At 39.9% G+C, this 21,056-nt stretch overlaps 2 gene segments (V, D, J or C); both read right to left on the bottom strand.

Moving 5' to 3' along the window:
* Positions 1–4,152: 4,152 nt before the first annotated feature.
* Positions 4,153–6,391, bottom strand: LOC110490537. The segment is given in 2 exon segments: positions 4,153–4,728; positions 5,783–6,391. Coding segments are annotated over 2 exon segments (474 nt in total).
* A 12,124-nt stretch (positions 6,392–18,515) lies between these two features.
* On the bottom strand, positions 18,516–20,685 carry LOC118936447. The segment is given in 3 exon segments: positions 18,516–19,105; positions 20,158–20,274; positions 20,670–20,685. Coding segments are annotated over 3 exon segments (450 nt in total).
* Positions 20,686–21,056: the final 371 nt, after the last annotated feature.

The following is a 21,056-nucleotide window of genomic DNA, read 5'->3' as shown; positions in this document are numbered from 1 at the left end:
ATGTGATTGCGCGTGACTGAGAAAGAGGCTGCTGCCAGAACCCTAAGTCAAGCAGCTCTCATTCGCTCCCACTTCACAGTAAAAGCCTGAAACAACGTTCTAAAGACGGTTTACATCTAGTGGAAGCCTTAGGAAGTGCAGAATAACCCATATCCCACTGTGAATTCGATAGTTGTTTGACCCAGTTGTTTGTTATACACCGAACAAAAATATGAACGCAACATGTAAAGTGTTTCATGAGCTGAAATGAAAGATCCCAGAATTGTTCCATACGCACAAAAAGCTTATATTTCAACAACAACAAAAAATGACGCCAATGTGTTTACATCTCCGTTAGTGAGCATTTCTCTTTGGCCAAGATGATCCATCCACATGACAGGTGTGGCATATCAACAAGCTGATTAAACAGCATGATCATTATACAGTTTCACCTTGTGCTGGGGACAATACAAGGCCACTCTAAAATGTGTCAAGATCTGTTTCTGTAAAAGAAAAAGCCCACATTAAATCTTAGCTTCATATCAAGCTCATTCATATGTTTTCAAACGTTAAATCCTTGTCAATCTGAATTACAAAAGGTATTTGTATGCAGGGATTATAGAACCATCTAATGAGTGAAGATGTAATCAATCTGAGACAATCTTACGAGAACATGATGAACTATATGTATTTGGTTTTGCCCGCGTTAAGTATGAGTTTTAAATCATTAAGGGCTTTCTGCACAGCTGCAAAATCCCACTGTCACAGCTAGGTCAGCAGTCAGGGCTGTTACATAATAGTACATAATAGTATCATCCGCATATAGATGATTTAAAAAAAAAAATGTTTTACAAATTGACCAATAACATTTACAGTGGGAGAAAAAAGTATTTAGTCAGCCACCAATTGTGCAAATTGAGAGGCCTGTAATTGTCATCATAGGTACACTTCAACTATGACAGACAAAATGAGAAAAAAAATCCAGAAAATCACATTGTAGGATTTTTTATGAATTTATTTGCAAATTATGGTGGAAAATAAGTATTTTTTAAGTGGGAGAACTTGCACAATTGGTGGCGTCAGCAATAACATATCATTACATCATTAAAAAATAATTAAACAAAAACATTGGTGTAATAATTGCCAAGTATCTTCTAAACTATGCTGATGTGGTATACAAAAACATTTATTCTAAAATGGAAATAGGCCTATTTGGTTCTTCTTCCTCTTCTGTAAATACTTTGTATGTTTTTAAACACAATACCTGTCCATATGCAAATCAAGATCTACAGAAGTAAAACAAAAGATGATATAACCTCAACATTAATTCAAAGTTACAATCACTTCAGCCCCCCAAAACAAGTCCTCATATGGACCTCAACCAAATGTCTGATTTAAATGGATGAGATCTTCTAACATTATATTAACTATTTAAATGAGCAGGTTACTGACTGTTAGATCTGTGAATGAGAAATCATACTGGGCTCAAACATCAGACACATGTACTCTACAGATGGGAGGAGCTATTGGAAGGACAGGCTCATCATATTGGCTGAAATAGAATGCATGTTGTGTTGAATTGATTCCATTCCAGCCATTACAATTATGCCATGCTCCTATTGCTCCTCCCACCAGCCTCCTCTGCACTACATACACTATCTACATGAAGTATAATACCCATTGTATATGTAATTAATTCCATGGTGCCATATCATTTATGTCCCTCTCCCTGATTCCACCATAGAGGTTAAAACCAATCCACTCCCTCACATCTGACCTAGTACAGGGTATTTCAGGTAGTGAAACTGTTCAACTGCTAGACTGGTAGCTGTGGGAGTGAAACTGAGATTTACATAGACAGGGCTGGGTGGTTCTGCTTGTCCCAGAATAGAGCAGCAATGTCACCAGATGTTCACTCTGTTCCCAGGGGGTTGGAGGTGGAGAAGACTCTATTTTGAAGATGTGATGGTTTTAATATTAAGTGGACAAATGTATTGAATTTAAGCAAAATACATGAATGATCATATCATATTTGATCATATCGATCAAATGTTCAAATTCATTAGACTAAGTCTATATATCAAGCATGTTAAAAACTGCTCCAAGAAAGATGAATAAGGAGTTCCATCTACTACATGTGGCTAGATCTCTCCTGTTAATCTGTTAACATTGTAGTATCTAGACATCTCCTGTTAATCTGTTAACATTGTAGTATCTAGACATCTCCTGTTAATCTGTTAACATTATAGTATCTAGACATCTCCTGTTAATCTGTTAACATTGTAGTATCTAGACTTCTCCTGTTAATCTGTTAACATTGTCGTATCTAGACCTCTCCTGTTAATCTGTTAACATTCTAGTATCTAGACCTCTCCTGTTAATCTGTTAACATTCTAGTATCTAGACCTCTCCTGGTAATCTGTTAACATTGTAGTATCTAGACCTCTCCTGTTAATCTGTTAACATTCTAGTATCTAGACCTCTCCTGTTAATCTGTTAACATTGTAGTATCTAGACCTCTCCTGGTAATCTGTTAACATTGTAGTATCTAGACCTCTCCTGTCAATCTGTTAACATTGTAGTATCTAGACCTCTCCTGTTAATCTGTTAACATTGTAGTATCTAGACCTCTCCTGTTAATCTGTTAACATTGTAGTATCTAGACCTCTCCTGTTAATCTGTTAACATTGTAGTATCTAGACCTCTCCTGTTAATCTGTTAACATTGTAGTATCTAGACCTCTCCTGTTAATCTGTTAACATTGTAGTATCTAGACATCTCCTGTTAATCTGTTAACATTGTAGTATCTAGACCTCTCCTGTTAATCTGATAACATTGTAGTATCTAGACCTCTCCTGTTAATCTGTTAACATTGTAGTATCTAGACCTCTCCTGTTAATCTGTTAACATTGTAGTATCTAGACCTCTCCTGTTAATCTGTTAACATTGTAGTATCTAGACCTCACCGGTTAATCTGTTAACATTGTAGTATCTATACCTCTCCTGTTAATCTGTTAACATTGTAGTATCTAGACCTCTCCTGTTAATCTGTTAACATTGTAGTATCTAGACCTCTCCTGTTAATCTGTTAACATTGTAGTATCTAGACCTCACCGGTTAATCTGTTAACATTGTAGTATCTATACCTCTCCTGTTAATCTGTTAACATTGTAGTATCTAGACCTCTCCTGTTAATCTGTTAACATTGTAGTATCTAGACCTCTCCTGTCAATCTGTTAACATTGTAGTATCTAGACCTCACCGGTTAATCTGTTAACATTGTAGTATCTATACCTCTCCTGTTAATCTGTTAACATTGTAGTATCTATACCTCTCCTGTTAATCTGTTAACATTGTAGTATCTAGACCTCTCCTGTTAATCTGATAGCATTGTAGTATCTAGACCTCTCCTGTTAATCTGTTAACATTGTAGTATCTAGACCTCTCCTGCTAATCTGTTAACATTGTAGTATCTAGACCTCTCCTGTTAATCTGTTAACATTGTAGTATCTAGACCTCTCCTGTTAATCTGTTAACATTGTAGTATCTAGACCTCACCGGTTAATCTGTTAACATTGTAGTATCTATACCTCTCCTGTTAATCTGTTAACATTGTAGTATCTAGACCTCTCCTGTTAATCTGTTAACATTGTTGTATCTAGACCTCTCCTGTTAATCTGTTAACATTGTAGTATCTAGACCTCTCCTGTTAATCTGTTAACATTGTTGTATCTAGACCTCTCCTGTTAATCTGTTAACATTGTCGTATCTAGACCTCTCCTGTTAATCTGTTAACATTGTCGTATCTAGACCTCTCCTGTTAATCTGTTAACATTGTTGTATCTAGACCTCTCCTGTTAATCTGTTAACATTGTCGTATCTAGACCTCTCCTGTTAATCTGTTAACATTGTCGTATCTAGACCTCTCCTGTTAATCTGTTAACATTGTCGCATCTAGACCTCTCCTGTGAAAATAGTAGTATTTTGTGTTAGTATGAACAACTGGTTGATGACGATTTGCTTAGAACATAAATAACTAAACAATGAGGTTTAGATCTGATAGTTTCATAGAAACTGTGAATCCGGCTTGATTAATATGTTGCTGTATCATTCAACAACATTTAAGATTAAAGTCTATTTGGGTTTATTTAAAGAGACAATGAAAATATTTGTTCCAAAAGGAAATCTTTATTTTCATCTATTCATCAAAGCAAACATTCCTACAGTATCTAGTAGTAATAAAACAGAACACATCAAATCTAACAATGATACAGCCTCAGTCTACAGAGAGGATTGACACATGAACTCAAGGAAAGCCCTCTGTTTGTCTACATGTCAGAGATCAATAAGACAGAGAACATCTGATCTCAGAACAGAGTCAAAGCAGAGGAACCAGCAGCCTCTCTCCACAGGGGTGTGTGACTGAGGGGTCCTATCCAGAACAGTCAGCCTTCCTCAGGGTCTTAGTGACCGGATTCTGGGATTTCTGCTGGGCTTCACAGGTCACCTCTCCTGCCTTGGTCCACTCCTGGCCAGTGAGAGTCAGGGTGCTGCTCCAGCTGTACAGACCATCCTTCTCCAGGACCCCGGGACTGGTCTCCTGGTTCTTGTTGGTCCCGTCCACTTTCCAGCTCATAGTCCAGTCTGAGGGGAAGCCCTTGTTGGCCAGACACGTCAGTGTGGCTGTTGTTGTACTGGACAGCTCCTCGCTAGAGGGGGGCAGGACGGTGAGGGTGGGGGCACTGTTACCTGGAACAAACAGAAGACATCAACTGCAACTACTATGTCTAAAAGATTTATAAAAGCAATAGACATACAAATACATTGATTTGGAAATGCCTTTTAAATGTAATGTAGTTAGATTGGTAAAGGTTTGAAGAAAACACAAAACATAATATGATAGATATACAAAGCAGAATTATGAACAATATGAGTCAAGTGTGAGTGGTTAACTTTAGCGTTACTATGATGTCAGATATTTTAGGATTGTTTCTGATCAGAATACTCAGAACATCTACAGTATATCAAGATAATCCAGAGGTTGTATACAAAAATAAGACTCTTTCACAAAGCAACAATAACCGCAATAACCAACACTTTAAGAGTTATAAAGTCTGCTCTCAAACAAATCAGATACAAAAAATCCTACTATTTAACATTTTGATTGAATAAAACATTATTTGAAAGACTCCGTGTAAAACAATAGAAAAATGCAATGTATTTAAAATAAAGATTTATAAAATCGTAGTATATTTAAGCAAGTAAAAAAAAAATGTAATCAGAAAGAAATATGAAGAGAGCTTGTTACTTACTTCCAACATCTAGTCTGGTTCCGCTACCAAAAGTGTACCACAGTGATACAATCCCTATTACCGCTGGTACAAAAATCTTCTGACTATTGGGGAAGCTGAATTTCTTCAGACTGTGGTTCAAATATCTAACTCTAATATGGTATGAATACTTGCCAAATATTGTTTTATCTTCTACATTTGAAAGGAAGTGTTTATTGTTTCTTTTTTTAAAACCTACTGTTGATTGTATAGTTTCGACTCGGTGCCGTGTGTTTATTCATACAACTAGTCTAAGATGTAGGCTAATCTCTAACATCTTTCAAAAATGCAAGTCAAATTTGATTAGATGTAATAACATTTATATTCTAATTGACCATAGTCTGTGAAGGCCTTGTACTGCTGGCCTTGTGTATTTTTTGTATTTAAATCCTCAATATTGAGGCTAAATGTATAGAGAAATTGAACCGCAACATCAAAAGGTGAATAAAACAGTTAATTTGGTGCTTACTTACTTCCAACATCAAGTCTGGTGCCACTACCAAAAGTCCACCACAGTGATACAATCCCTATTACTGCTGGTACAAAAACCTCTCTGTGTTGTGATGCTGCAGCTGTTACAGTGAAGATCACGTATACAGAATCATAATCAACACTAATACACTTTAACATCTTCCAGGTAGAACAAACACTTCATATTAGCTGTTTCTAGATAATATAAATCTGAATTGTATCTTAAATCCAGATAATAGTATTTTTCCTTCCTCTGTGTATCAGGTTCTCCTAGTCTGTAGATACAGTCCAGCATTAGATCAGTGTTGCTAGTATTCCTCCATATTGTCCATATGAAAGACAACAGCAGCAGCAGTAGTGATAGTGATCCATGTTGTATATTCCTTTATTAAACATGTTGATCTCACATTTAACAGTGGTGGTAAAGTCACAGAGGACAGACAACACTACCAGAGGAATCCTACCAGCTTTAGTTTAGAGAAGTGTTCACTAACTGATTAGAGGAACTTACATGAGAGACCAAGCATGAGTGAACAGACAGTTCATTATATCTTATGTGGCAGGGTCTACAGACAATCACAATCACGGATTACAAAAAGAAAACCAGCCGTGTTGCGAACATCGACGCCTTGCTCCCAGACAAATTAAACAATCTCTTTCCTCACTTTGAGGACAATACAGTGCAGCTGACACGGCCCACTACCAAAGCCTGTGGGCTCTCCTTCTCTGTGGCCAATGTGAGTAAAACATTTACACGTGTTAACCCTCGCAAGGCTGCCGGCCCATCCCTAGCCGTCTCCTCAGAACATGCACAGACCAACTGGCTGGTGTGTTTACAGACATATTCAATCAATCCCTATCCCAGTCTGTTGTCCCCACATGCTTCAAGATGGCCACCATTTTTCCTGTTCCCAAGAAAGCTAAGGTAACTGAACTAAATGACTATCGCCCCGTCGTCATGAAGTGCTTTGAGAGACTAGTCAATGATCATATCACCTCCACCCTACCTGACACCCTAGACCAACTCCGATTTGCTTACCGCCCCAATAGGTCAACAGACGATGCCATCACACTACACACTGCCCTATCCCATTTGGACAAGAGGAATACCTATGCAAGAATGCTGTTCATTGACTACACCTCAGCATTCAACCCTATAGTACCCTCCAAACTCATCATTAAGTTTGAGACTCTGGGTCTCGACCACGCCCTGTGCAACTGGGTCCTGGACTTTCTGACGGGCCACCCCCCAGGTGGTGAAGGTAGGAAACAACATATCCACTCCGCTGATCCTCAACACTGGGCCCCCACAAGGGTGCGTTCTGAGCCCTCTCCTGTACTCCCTGTTCACCCATGACTGCTTATCCATGCATGCCACCAACTCAATCATCAAGTGTGTGGTGTCAGGAAAATAACCTCTCACTCAACGTCAACAAAACAAAGGAGATTATCGTGGACTTCAGGAAACAGCAGAGTGAGCCCCCCCGCGCAACAGCGCCTCTTCAACCTCAAGAGAATGAAGAAATATGGCTGGTCACCAAAAACACTCACAAACTTTTACAGATGCACAATCAAGAGCATCCTGTCGAGCTGTATCACCGCCTGGTACAGCAACTCTAGAGGGTAGTACGGTCTGCACAATGCATCACCGTGGGCAAACTACCTGCTCTCCAGGACACCTACACCACCTGATGTCACAGGAAGGCCAAAAAGATTATCAAGGACAACAACCACCCGAGCCACTGCCTGTTCACCTTGCTATCATCCAGAAGGCGAGGTCAGTACAGGTGCATCAAAGCAGGGACCGAGAGACTGAAAAACAGCTTCTATCTCAAGGCCATCAGTCTGTTAAACAGCCATCACAAACAGATAGGCTGCTGCCAACATACAGACTCAATCTCTGGCCACTATAATAAATGGATCACTAGTCACTTTAAATAACGCCACTTTAATAATGTTTACATGTCCTACATTACTCATCTCATGTGTATATACTTTATTCTATACCATCTACTGCATCTTGCCTACGCCGCACAACCATCGCTCATCCATATATTTATACATACATATTCTTAGTCATTCCTTTATATTTGTGTGTATAAGGTAGTCGTTGTGATTTTGTTAGATTACTTGTTAGATATTTCTGCATTGTCGGAACTAGAAGCACAAGCATTTCGCTACACTCGCATTAACATCTGCTAACCATGTGTACGTGATGAATAAAATGTGATTTGATTTGATCATCCTCAGAATGAAAATATATTGGTGGTGTGACATAAAAGTTACCATACATTAGTGATCTGAGTAAACTGTTGCTGTTTGATGTTATGAAGGATACGATACTTTAATCATTGAAGCCGACTTGGAAACTGAAATAGATTTGAAACATCATTTGCATAATGCATCTCCCTGCTGCTCTAAGAGCGTTTATATCCCTGTGAGTTGAACACTTCATGACTGAGAGCTGTCCTTCATGACAACAGAACCCACAACAACCATGACTTTTATCACCATCTTCATCTGGATACTTGTTTTCTGCTTTCAAGGTTACAATATTCATAATATATTGTTGAAGATAAATTGAATCTACGGTTTATACATGTTCAGCATATCAATGTTAATATTTATATTCAGAACGATTCATTACTATATGTAATATTTCATTCATATAAATGTTTTTCTTATATTTTTCAGAATCCAGAGGACAGTACGTTGTGACACAGACTCCTGCAGTGAAAGCTGTTCTCCCAGGACAGACAGTCTCTCTGAACTGTAAAACCGGCAGTAATGTGTATCCTGACTGTAATGGGTCAGGTAAACCATGTTTAGCCTGGTATCAACAGAAACCTGGAGAAACTCCTAAACTACTGGTCTACCATGGAAGCACCCTCTTCTCTGGGACTCCATCTAGATTCAGTGGCAGTGGATCTGGGAGTGACTTCACTCTGACCATCAGTGGAGTCCAGGCTGAAGATGCAGGAGATTACTACTGTCAGAGTTTACACCTTCTCAACAGTGTCTGGGTGTTCACACAGTGATACAGAGTCGTACAAAAACCTCCCTCAGTCTGACTGCACAGTGGGACCTACTGCAGGTGCTGAGGGGGAAGAGACAGTGACATGGAACAATGGTCACTGGAAGAGGTCAACTGGGACATGTGACAATATGGTTAGAAAGTAATCATTCAGATCACATGACCATCCACATCATCATCATCATAGTTACGACTTATAGTTTTTGTCATGGCCTTTAAGTGTATATAAAAGTTATTTGATGTTTTGCAACACAATACCTGTCCATATGCAAAGCAAGATCTACAGAAGTAAAACAAAAGATGCTATGACCTCAACATTAATTCAAAGTTACAATCACTTCAGCCCCCCAAAGCAAGTCCTCATATGGACCTCAACCAAATGTCTGATTTAAATGGATGTGATCTTCTAACATTATATTAACTATTTAAATGAGCAGGTTACTGACTGTTAGATCTGTTAATGAGACATGATGCTGGACTCAAACATAAGACACATTTACACTGCATACAGTTTCTACATAAAGTATAATACCCATTGTATCTGTCATTTATCTGTCATTTATCTGTCATTACAGAGCCGTAAAAAAACCTCCCTCAGTCAGACTGTACAGTGACTGTATTGATAGAGCTGGGACCTACTGCAGGTGCTGAGGGGAGGAGATGATCCAGTACAATGACACAGTGTGTAGTAGAGCTGAACAACAATATCTGTCTGATAACTCTAAGCTGTTAGATCATATTCAGTCATTATCCCATGTGTTCCTTACTGCATTTTGACTCATTATTATTGAGTATCTCATGGAGAACCATGAAACCATCTATCTACAAAAAGGTTCAAATCTGGTATCTTCTTAAACAGAGGATAGCAGCAATGACTTTGTACATTTAACAGCTCACTAAAAAGCTTACCTGCACACACATCTTACCTGCACACACATCTTACCTGCACACACATCTTACCTGCACACACATCTTACCTGCACACACATCTTACCTGCACACACATCTTACCTGCACACACATCTTACCTGCACACACATCTTACCTGCACACACATCTTACCTGCACACACATCTTACCTGCACACACATCTTACCTGCACACACATCTTACCTGCACACACTAGACACTCTACCATGATGCTGTTAGATTAGTAACCAACACAATACCTCTAACACATCACTGTATATTGTCTCAGTTAGCAGGATGGCCATCCTTAAGTCCTTCTGTTCACCTGATTTAGAATTCCTCACAATCAAATGTCGACCGCATTATCTACCAAGGGAATTCTCTTCGATTATAATCACAGCCGTGTATATTCCCCCCCAAGCAGATGGCTCTGAACAAACTTTATTTGACTCTTTGCAAACTGGAATCCATTTATCCGGAGGCTGCATTCATTGTAGCTGGGGATTTTAACAAGGCTAATCTGAAAACAAGACTCCCTAAATTTTATCAGCATATCGATTGCGCAACCAGGGCTGGAAAAACCTTGGATCACTGCTATTCTAACTTCCGCGACGCATATAAGGCCCTGCCCCGCCCCCCTTTCGGAAAAGCTGACCACGACTCCATTTTGTTGATCCCTGCCTACAGATAGAAACTAAAACAAGAAGCTCCCGCGCTGAGGTCTGTTCAACGCTGGACCGACCAATCTGATTCCACACTCCAAGACTGCTTCCATCACGTGGACTGGGATATGTTTCGTATTGCATCAGACAACAACATTGACAAATACGCTGATTCGGTGAGCGAGTTCATTAGAACGTGCGTTGAAGATGTCGTTCCCATAGCAACGATTAAAACATTCCCAAACCAGAAACCGTGGATTGATGGCAGCATTCGCGTGAAACTGAAAGCCCGAACCACTGCTTTTATTCAGGGCAAGGTGACCGGAAACATGACCGAATACAAACAGTGTAACTATTCCCTCCGCAAGGCAATCAAACAAGCTAAGCGTCAGTATAGAGACAAAGTAGAATCTCAATTCAACAGCTCAGACACAAGAGGTATGTGGCAGGGTCTACAGTCAATCACGGATTACAAAAGAAAACCAGCCCCGTCACGGACCAGGATGTCTTGCTCCCAGGCAGACTAAATAACTTTTTTGCCCGCTTTGAGGACAATACAGTGCCACTGACACGGCCCGCAACTAAAACATGCGGACTCTCCTTCACTGCAGCCGACGTGAGGAAAACATTTAAACGTGTCAACCCTCGCAGGGCTGCAGGCCCAGACGGCATCCCCAGCCGCGCCCTCAGAGCATGCGCAGACCAGCTGGCTGGTGTGTTTACGGACATATTCAATCAATCCCTATCCCAGTCTGTTGTTCCCACATGCTTCAAGAGGGCCACCATTGTTCCTGTTCCCAACAAAGCTAAGGTAACTGAGCTAAACGACTAACGCCCCGTAGCACTCACTTCCGTCATCATGAAGTGCTTTGAGAGACTAGTCAAGGACCATATCACCTCCACCCTTCCTGACACCCTAGACCCACTCCAATTTGCTTACCGCCCAAATAGGTCCACAGACGATGCAATCTCAACCGCACTGCACACTGCCCTAACCCACCTGGACAAGAGGAATACCTATGTGAGAATGCTGTTCATCGACTACAGCTCGGCATTTAACACCATAGTGCCCTCCAAGCTCGTCATCAAGCTCGAGACCCTGGGTCTCGACCCCGCCCTGTGCAACTGGGTACTGGACTTCCTGACGGGCCGCCCCCAGGTGGTGAGGGTAGGCAACAACATTTCCACCCCGCTGATCCTCAACACTGGGGCCCCACAAGGGTGCTTTCTGAGCCCTCTCCTGTACTCCCTGTTCACCCACGACTGCGTGGCCACGCACGCCTCCAACTCAGTCATCAAGTTTGCGGACGACACAACAGTGGTAGGCTTGATTACCAACAACGACGAGACGGCCTACAGGGAGGAGGTGAGGGCCCTCGGAGTGTGGTGTCAGGAAAATAACCTCACACTCAACGTCAACAAAACTAAGGAGATGATTGTGGACTTCAGGAAACAGCAGAGGGAACACACACTATCCACATCGATGGAACCGTAGTGGAGGGGGTAGTAAGTTTTAAGTTCCTCGGCGTACACATCACAGACAAACTGAATTTGTCCACCCACACAGACAGCATCGTGAAGAAGGCGCAGCAGCGCCTCTTCAACCTCAGGAGGCTGAAGAAATTTGGCTTGTCACCAAAAGCACTCACAAACTTCTACAGATGCACAATTGAGAGCATCCTGTCGGGCTGTATCACCGCCTGGTACGGCAACTGCTCCGCCCACAACCGTAAGGCTATCCAGAGGGTAGTGAGGTCTGCACAACGCATCACCGGGGGCAAACTACCTGCCCTCCAGGACACCTACACCACCCGATGTCACAGGAAGGCCATAAAGATCATCAAGGACAACAACCACCCGAGCCACTGCCTGTTCACCCCGCTATCATCCAGAAGGCGAGGTCAGTACAGGTGCATCAAAGCTGGGACCGAGAGACTGAAAAACAGCTTCTATCTCAAGGCCATCAGACTGTTAAACAGCCACCACTAACATTGAGTGGCTGCTGCCAACACACTGACTCAACTCCAGCCACTTTAATAATGGGAATTGATGGGAAATTATGTAAAATATATCACTAGCCACTTTAAACAATGCTACCTAATATAATGTTTACATACCCTACATAATTCATCTCATATGTATATGTATATACTGTACTCTATATCATCTACTGCATCTTTATGTAATACATGCCACTTTAACTATGCCACTTTGTTTACATACTCATCTCATATGTATATACTCCAGTCAATACCATCTACTGTATCTTGCCTATGCCGGTCTGTACCATCACTCATTCATATATCTTTATGTACATATTCTTTATCCCCTTACACTTGTGTCTATAAGGTAGTAGTTTTGGAATTGTTAGCTAGATTACTTGTTGGTTATTACTGCATTGTCGGAACTAGAAGCACAAGCATTTCGCTACACTCGCATTAACATCTGCTAACCATGTGTATGTGACAAATAACATTTGATTTGATTTAATTTGAGGTCACATATTCACTGATACATGTTTGTCTATGAGAACATCTTAGGGCAGCTGCCAATATATGTAAGAACTTTACCCTACAGAGTCATGGACATTACTGTCTGAGATCACAGAACTGTATTTCATGTAATGTTCTCAACACAAAAACTGAGTTTGGTAAGAGGGCTTTTAGCCTTGCTGCCCCATTATATTGGAACACCTTGCAAAAGGACTTGAAATTACATCATCTTATTCTGATTGATGATTTAAAATCCCAGATTGGAGGACTGCTGACCACAGACAGCATGTTTTTAAACCTGCTCTTTTAGTGTTTTAACTTCCATTCATTGTTATGTTTTATGTGGTGTTGTGTCTCATGTGTATACTGTATGGATGCTGCTGCCTTGACCAGGGCTCACTTGAACAATATGTCAATCTCAATGGGAATTTTCATGTTAAATAAAGGATAAATAAATACAATGAAATCTTAATATAAAGAGAACATACTGGGTTTCATCTTTTGTAATGATGTTGTACAGAGTCTCAATGTGTCTGGTCAGAGACAGAGGAGAGGAGGCAGGGAGCTGAACTCAGTCAGGAACAGAGTAGCAGTCCTGCACAGTGGAGCCCCTCTTCTCTCAATGGCAGTCCAATAGTCCAGTAGTCCGCATTCAGTCCACACAGTTCACTGCACTAACACTACTTTGCCTGCAGGGGACAAAACAGGACAAATTAGTATTCCTCTTTTCCATAAATATCAATATGTTACCATACCATATTACCATAACACTATAACACTAATCAACAGACAAAGTCATATATGTTCTTTAGATACATTAATATGATTTTTTTCTTCATATTGTCTTCACTATTAATTATGGTTTTGTCTTGCTAAACAACATTGATAGTGATCATATGTTATGGTACTTAAACCAATAATAGTATTGTATTTAATACATTTGTATTCGCTTCATTTCTTTACATATTAATAGGACTTCTATGACTATTTGGTGACAATTGTAGGAGCAAGATCATCAGATTGTAATGGACTCTCAGTTGTAATCTGATGGATCCTTAGTGGTATAAGTTTACTGACTAATGGTGAGGTGGAGAAGGCCAGAAGATGATTTGCATTGTGATGATACTCTGCATCGACAGCACATGCTTCAGTGGTCTGGTAGTGTTTATATCCCTGTGAGTTGAACACTTCATGACTGAGAGCTGTCCTTCATGACAACTACCATGACTTTTATCTTCATCTTCATCTGGATACTTGCTCTCTGCTTCAAGGGTAAAGAAAATTCCATGTTTGTTTAATTATTCTTTTATTTTTTTCATTTGACCTTTATTTAACCAGGTAGGCTAGTTGAGAACAAGTTCTCATTTGCAACTGCGACCTGGCCAAGATAAAGCATAGCAGTGTGAACAGACAACACAGAGTTACACATGGAGTAAACAATTAACAAGTCAATAACACAGTAGAAAAAAACAAGTCTATATACATTGTGTGCAAAAGGCATGAGGAGGTAGGCGAATAATTACAATTAGCAGATTAACACTGGAGTGATAAATGATCAGATGGTCATGTACAGGTAGAGATATTGGTGTGCAAAAGAGCAGAAAAGTAAATAAATATAAACAGTATGGGGATGAGGTAGGTAAAATTGGGTGGGCTATTGGGTGGGCTAATGAATTGGGTGGGCTAATGAATCGTAATCAATTGGAGTGAACTAAAAGGTTGTTAAAAATGTGTTATTACGTCAAGTATAATACCCATTTTATCTGTCATTAATTGCATGATGGCATATCTGTTATGTCTTCCTCCCTGAGTCCACCATAAAGGTTAAAACCAGTCCACTCCCTCATCTGCTCCAATCCAGGGTATTTCAGATAGTGGTCAACTGCTAGACTGGTAGCTGTGGGAGTGAAACTGAGATTGACATAGACAGGGCTGGGTGGTTCTGCTTGTCCCAGAATAGAGCAGTACCGTCACCATATGTTTACCCTGTCACAGGGGGTTGGAGGTAGAGAAGACCAGGGGAAACGTAATGAAGAAGTGTAGACTACACATAGTTGAAAACCACTACTAAAACATCTCATTTAATAACATCATATTAAGCATTTAACATAGTAAATACACATATGTTATGAAAAGTAACCATTTAGAAGTGAGAGTTCTGAGAGCAGATCTTAGAGGTTTATTATCAAATATCCCTAATCATTATCCTCACTGGTATTGATGCTACAGTATAACTGGATCAACTTCAATGATGACTTTTATCATGAGCTTTGTGTCGATATTGATGTCTATAGTTCAAGTTACGACTTACAATCTGTTAGTCTAAAATCAGTTTATTATTGAAATGTTTCATCTTACTTTTGTCTCCAATATAGAGAATGAGACTTCGGAGATTTAGACAACATGACTAAACGTTATCACAGAAATAATGATGAGTTCTTAAATGTCTCTGTTTCAGAATCCAGAGGACAGGTCACTGTGACACAGACTCCTTCAGTGAAAGCTTTTCTCCCAGGACAGACAGTCTCTCTGAACTGTAAAACCAGCAGTAATGTGTATTCTAATAACAACATAGCCTGGTACCAACAGAAACCTGGAGGAGTTCCTAAACTCCTTTCCATGCTACAACACTTCAGTCTGGGACTCCATCTAGATTCAGTGGCAGTGGATCTGGGAGTGACTTCACTCTGATCATCAGTGGAGTCCAGGCTGAAGATGCAGGAGATTACTACTGTCAGAGTTTACACAGTGGTAATGTGTTCACACAGTGATACAGAGCCATACAAAAACCTCCCTCAGATAGACTGCACAGTGACTGTAGTGCTACAGCTGAGAGAGAGGCAGGTTGACGTGACCAGAGTCAGAGTAGTGCAGAGGGTGTCATATGCTGAGGCAATGAAGTGGAAGAGGATCCCAGTGAGTAGAAGATTTGTGCCAGCATAGAGGGATAGGGCAGCTTCAGTAAGGTTGTCGTCTTAGCGTTCATAGCAATGGTTATCAACTGTACCATAGAAATGGAACATAAATGACAGAGAATGGCTGTAGTGGCGGCAGCTGCAGAGAAGTATTTAGGTATACGAGATTTGACTTCAGACGAGTTGTAGGGTGTGATTAGGGGAGGTGTCCCGTCCTCCCAGGTCGTTGGCATGGTGCAGAAGCAGATAAGGTCAAGTAGTGGAATGTGGTAGTGGGTTTTTATGTGTAGGTGGTAGCTGAAGAGAAGTACCTGGTGTACGAGGTTTTATTCTAGAAGAGTTAATGGGGAGGTGATTTTATTTTTATGAAGTAGTGGTATGTCGGTGTAGGGTCAGTTGGTGGGGCAAGTTTTTGGAACAGGAATAATAAAGATCATTTAATGTACATAGACCGTGACTGGCCTCACAATTTAGTGCAGTAGTTGGCGGTATATTCACCTTTAAATTGAATGTGATCCGCCAACCCAATCCCAAAGAAGAGCTCTTCAACTTCAGTTTCCCTGGGGGATCATAAAGTCTGTTTGCATAGAGAGAATACTTTGCATAGGGAGCAAATGCTTCAGTGGTCTGGTAGTGTTTATATCCCTGTGAGTTTAACACTTCATGACTGAGAGCTGTCCTTCAGGACAACAGAACCCACAACAACCATGACTTGTTTCACCATCTTCATCTGGACACATGCTTTCTGCTTTCAAGGTTACAGTTTTGGGAATTTATTGTTGAAAATTAATTACTACAGTCTACTACATCTACAGTGTATACATGTTCAGCATATCAACGTTAATATTTATATTCAGAACGATTCATTACTACATGTAATATTTCATTTATATAAAACAATGTATTATATTTTTCAGAATCCAGAGGACAGTACGTTGTGACACAGACTCCTGCAGTGAAAGCTGTTGTCCCAGGACAGACAGTCTCTCTGAACTGTAAAACCAGCAGTAATGTGCATGGTAATAACTACCTAGCCTGGTACCAACAGAAACCTGGAGGAGCTCCTAAACTCCTTATTTACCATGCTAAAACACTTCAGTCTATTGACTGTTCTGCTACAGATGTGACCTACTGCAGGTGATGAGGGGAAGAGACAGTGACATGGAACAATGGTCAGTAGAGGAGGTCAACTTTGAATATGTTTACAAAGCATCATTCAGATCACATGTTCCCCATCATCATACTTGTGAATAATTATTGTCATGGTTGTGAAGTTCACTTATAAAAGTTACATGAAGTTTTAAAACACACATTACCTGTTCATAATCAGAGTCAAATCCACAGATGTAAAAAATAATAATTATGATGTTACATCAGCATCAGCCACATATATCGCATCCCAATATGAACCTCACAAACAATTATTGATGTGATCATCTAGCATTATATTAACTATCTTGATAAGCAGGTTACATCTGTGAATGAGACATGATGCTGGATCTGTGAATGAGACATGATGCTGGATCTGTGAATGAGACACGATGCTGGATCTGTGAATGAGACATGATGCTGGATCTGTGAATGAGACATGATGCTGGATCTGTGAATGAGACACGATACTGGATCTGTGAATGAGACATGATGCTGGATCTGTGAATGAGACATGATGCTGGATCTGTGAATGAGACATGATGCTGGGCTCAAACATGAAACATGTTTGAAGAATATATGTTTTATCTGTCATTAATTATATGATGGAATATCTGTTATTGTAACTTCCCTGAATCCACCATAGAGTTTAGAACCAGTCACTCCCTCACATCTGTCCCAGTCCAGGTTATTTCAGGCAGTGAAACTGTTCAACTTCTAGACTGGTAGCTGTGGGAGTGAAACTGAGATTTACATAGACAGGGCTGGGTGGTTCTGCTTGTCCCAGAATAGAGCAGCACTGTCACCAGATGTTCACTCTGTCCCCAGAGGGTTGGAGGAAGAGAAGACTCTATGACTATCATGAAGCTGTGATACTGGTTTTTATTATGTGGATCTTGTAAAACAAATGTAGCTTAATGTAGGTGTGATCACATTGGTGAGAGTCCAAGATATCGATCAAATGTTCAATAACATTAGTTTACTGTCTTTATGAGTCTATAAGTCAAGCAGGTAAAAAACTGTCCAAGAAAGGTGAATAAGGAGTACCATCTACTACATGTGGCTAGACCTCTCCTGTTAATCTGTTAACATTGTAGTATCTAGACCTCTCCTGTTAACCTGTTAACATTGTAGTATCTAGACCTCTCCTGTTAATCTGTTAACATTGTCGTATCTAGACCTCTCCTGTTAATCTGTTAACATTGTAGTATCTAGACCTCTCCTGTTAATCTGTTAACATTGTAGTATCTAGACCTCTCCTGTTAATCTGTTAACATTGTAGTATCTAGACCTCTCCTGTTAATCTGTTAACATTGTAGTATCTAGACCTATCCTGTTAATCTGTTAACATTGTAGTATCTAGACCTCTCCTGTTAATCTGTTAACATTGTAGTATATTGTGTTAGTATGAACTACTGGTTGATGACAATGCAGTGAGAACATAAATAACTAAGCAATGACATTTAGGTCTGATTGTTTTAAAATAAACTGTGAATCAGGCTTTATGAATATATGTCTACACCATTCAACAACATTTAAGACCAAAGTCTAATTATTGAAAGTGAAAATAGAAATATTTGTCCAAAGGAAAATCTTTATTTTCATCTATTCATTAAAGCATCAAAGCAAACATTCCTACAGCATCTAATTGTAATAAAACAGAACACATCAAATCTAACACTCATACAACCTTAGTCTACAGAGAGGTTTGACACATGAACTCAAGCTAAGCCCTCTGTTAGTCAACATGTCAGTGATCAACAAGACAGAAAACATCTGATCTCAAAACACAGTCAAAGCAGAGGAACCAGCAACCTCTCTCCACAGGGGTGTGTGATTGAGGGGTCCTATCCAGAACAGTCAGCCTTCCTCAGGGTCTTAGTGACCGGATTCTGGGATTTCTGCTGGGCTTCACAGGTCACCTCTCCGGCCTTGGTCCACTCCTGGCCAGTGAGAGTCAGGGTGCTGCTCCAGCTGTACAGACCACCCTTCTCCAGGACCCCGGGACTGGTCTCCTGGTTCTTGTTGGTCCCGTCCACTTTCCAGCTCATGGTCCAGTCTGAGGGGAAGCCCTTGTTTGCCAGACATGTCAGTGTGGCTGTTGTTGTACTGGACAGCTCCTTACTAGAGGGGGGCAGGACGGTGAGGGTGGGGGCACTGTTACCTGGAACAAACAGAAGACATCAACTGCAACTACTATGTCTAAAAGATTTATAAAAGCAATAGACATACAAATACACTGATTTGGAAATGCCTTTTAAATATAATGTAGTTAGATTGGTAAAGGTTTGAAGAAAACACAAAACATAATATGATAGATATACAAAGCAGAATTATGAACAATATGAGTCAAGTGTAAGTGGTTAACTTTAGCGTTACTATTATGTCAGATATTTTAGGATTGTTTCTGATCAGAATACTCAGAACATCTACAGTATATCAAGATAATCCAGAGGTTGTATACAAACATAAGACTCTTTCACAAAGCAACAATAACCTCAATAACCAACACTTTAAGAGTTATAAAGTCTGCTCTCAAACAAATCAGATACAAAAAAACTACTATTTAACATTTTGATTGAATAAAATATTATTTGAAAGACTCCATGTAAAACAATAGAAAAATGCAATGTATTTAAAATAAAGATTTATAAAATCGTAGTATATTTAAGCAAGTAAAAAAAAAATGTAATCAGAAAGAAATATGAAGAGAGCTTGTTACTTACTTCCAACATCTAGTCTGGTTCCGCTACCAAAAGTGTACCACAGTGATACAATCCCTATTACTGCTGGTACAAAAACCTTCAGACTATTGGGGAAGCTGAATTTCTTCAGACTGTGGTTCAAATATCTAACTCTAATATGGTATGAAGACTTGCCAAATATTGTTTTATCTTCTACATTTGAAAGGAAGTGTTTATTGTTTATTTTTTTAAACCTACTGTTGATTGTATAGTTTCGACTCGGTGCCGTGTGTTTATTCATACAACTAGTCTAAGATGTAGGCTAATCTCTAACATCTTTCAAAAATGCAAGTCAAATTTGATTAGATGTAATAACATTTATATTCTAATTGACCATAGTCTGTGAAGGCCTTGTACTGCTGGCCTTGTGTATTTTTTGTATTTAAATCCTCAATATTGAGGTTAAATGTTTAGAGAAATTGAAACATGACATAAAAATGTGAATAAAACAGTTAATTTGGTGTTTACTTACTTCCAACATCAAGTCTGGTGCCACTACCAAAAGTCCACCACAGTGATACAATCACTATTACTGCTGGTACAAAAACCTCTCTGTGTTGTGATGCTGCAGCTGTTACAGTGAAGATCACTCATACATAAACATAATCAACACTAATACACTTTAACATCTTCCAGGTAGAACAAACACTTCATATTAGCTGTTTCTAGATAATATAAATCTGAATTGTATCTTAAATCCAGATAATAGTATTTTTTCCTTCCTCTGTGTATCAGGCGTTCTCCTAGTCTGTAGATACAGTCCAGCATTAGATCAGTGTTGCTAGTATTCCTCCATATTGTCCATATGAAAGACAACAGCAGCAGCAGTAGTGATAGTGATCCATGTTGTATATTCCTTTATTAAACATGTTGATCTCACATTTAACAGTGGAGTTAAAGTCACAGAGGACAGACAACACTACCAGAGGAATCCTACCAGCTTTAGTTTAGAGAAGTGTTCACTAACTGATTAGAGGAACTTACATGAGAGACCAAGCATGAGTGAACAGACAGTTCATTATATCTTATGTGGCAGGGTCTACAGACAATCACAATCACGGATTACAAAAAGAAAACCAGCCGTGTTGCGAACATCGACGCCTTGCTCCCAGACAAATTAAACAATCTCTTTCCTCACTTTGAGGACAATACAGTGCAGCTGACACGGCCCGCTACCAAAGCCTGTGGGCTCTCCTTCTCTGTGGCCAATGTGAGTAAAACATTTACACATGTTAACCCTCGCAAGGCTGCCGGCCCATCCCTAGCCATCTCCTCAGAGCATGCACAGACCAACTGGCTGGTGTGTTTACAGACATATTCAATCAATCCCTATCCCAGTCTGTTGTCCCCACATGCTTCAAGATGGCCACC

The sequence above is a fragment of the Oncorhynchus mykiss genome, chromosome 15 (assembly GCF_013265735.2).
Source record: "Oncorhynchus mykiss isolate Arlee chromosome 15, USDA_OmykA_1.1, whole genome shotgun sequence".
Classification (NCBI taxonomy): Eukaryota; Metazoa; Chordata; class Actinopteri; order Salmoniformes; family Salmonidae; genus Oncorhynchus; species Oncorhynchus mykiss.
This window is presented reverse-complemented; position numbering and strand designations above follow the sequence as displayed.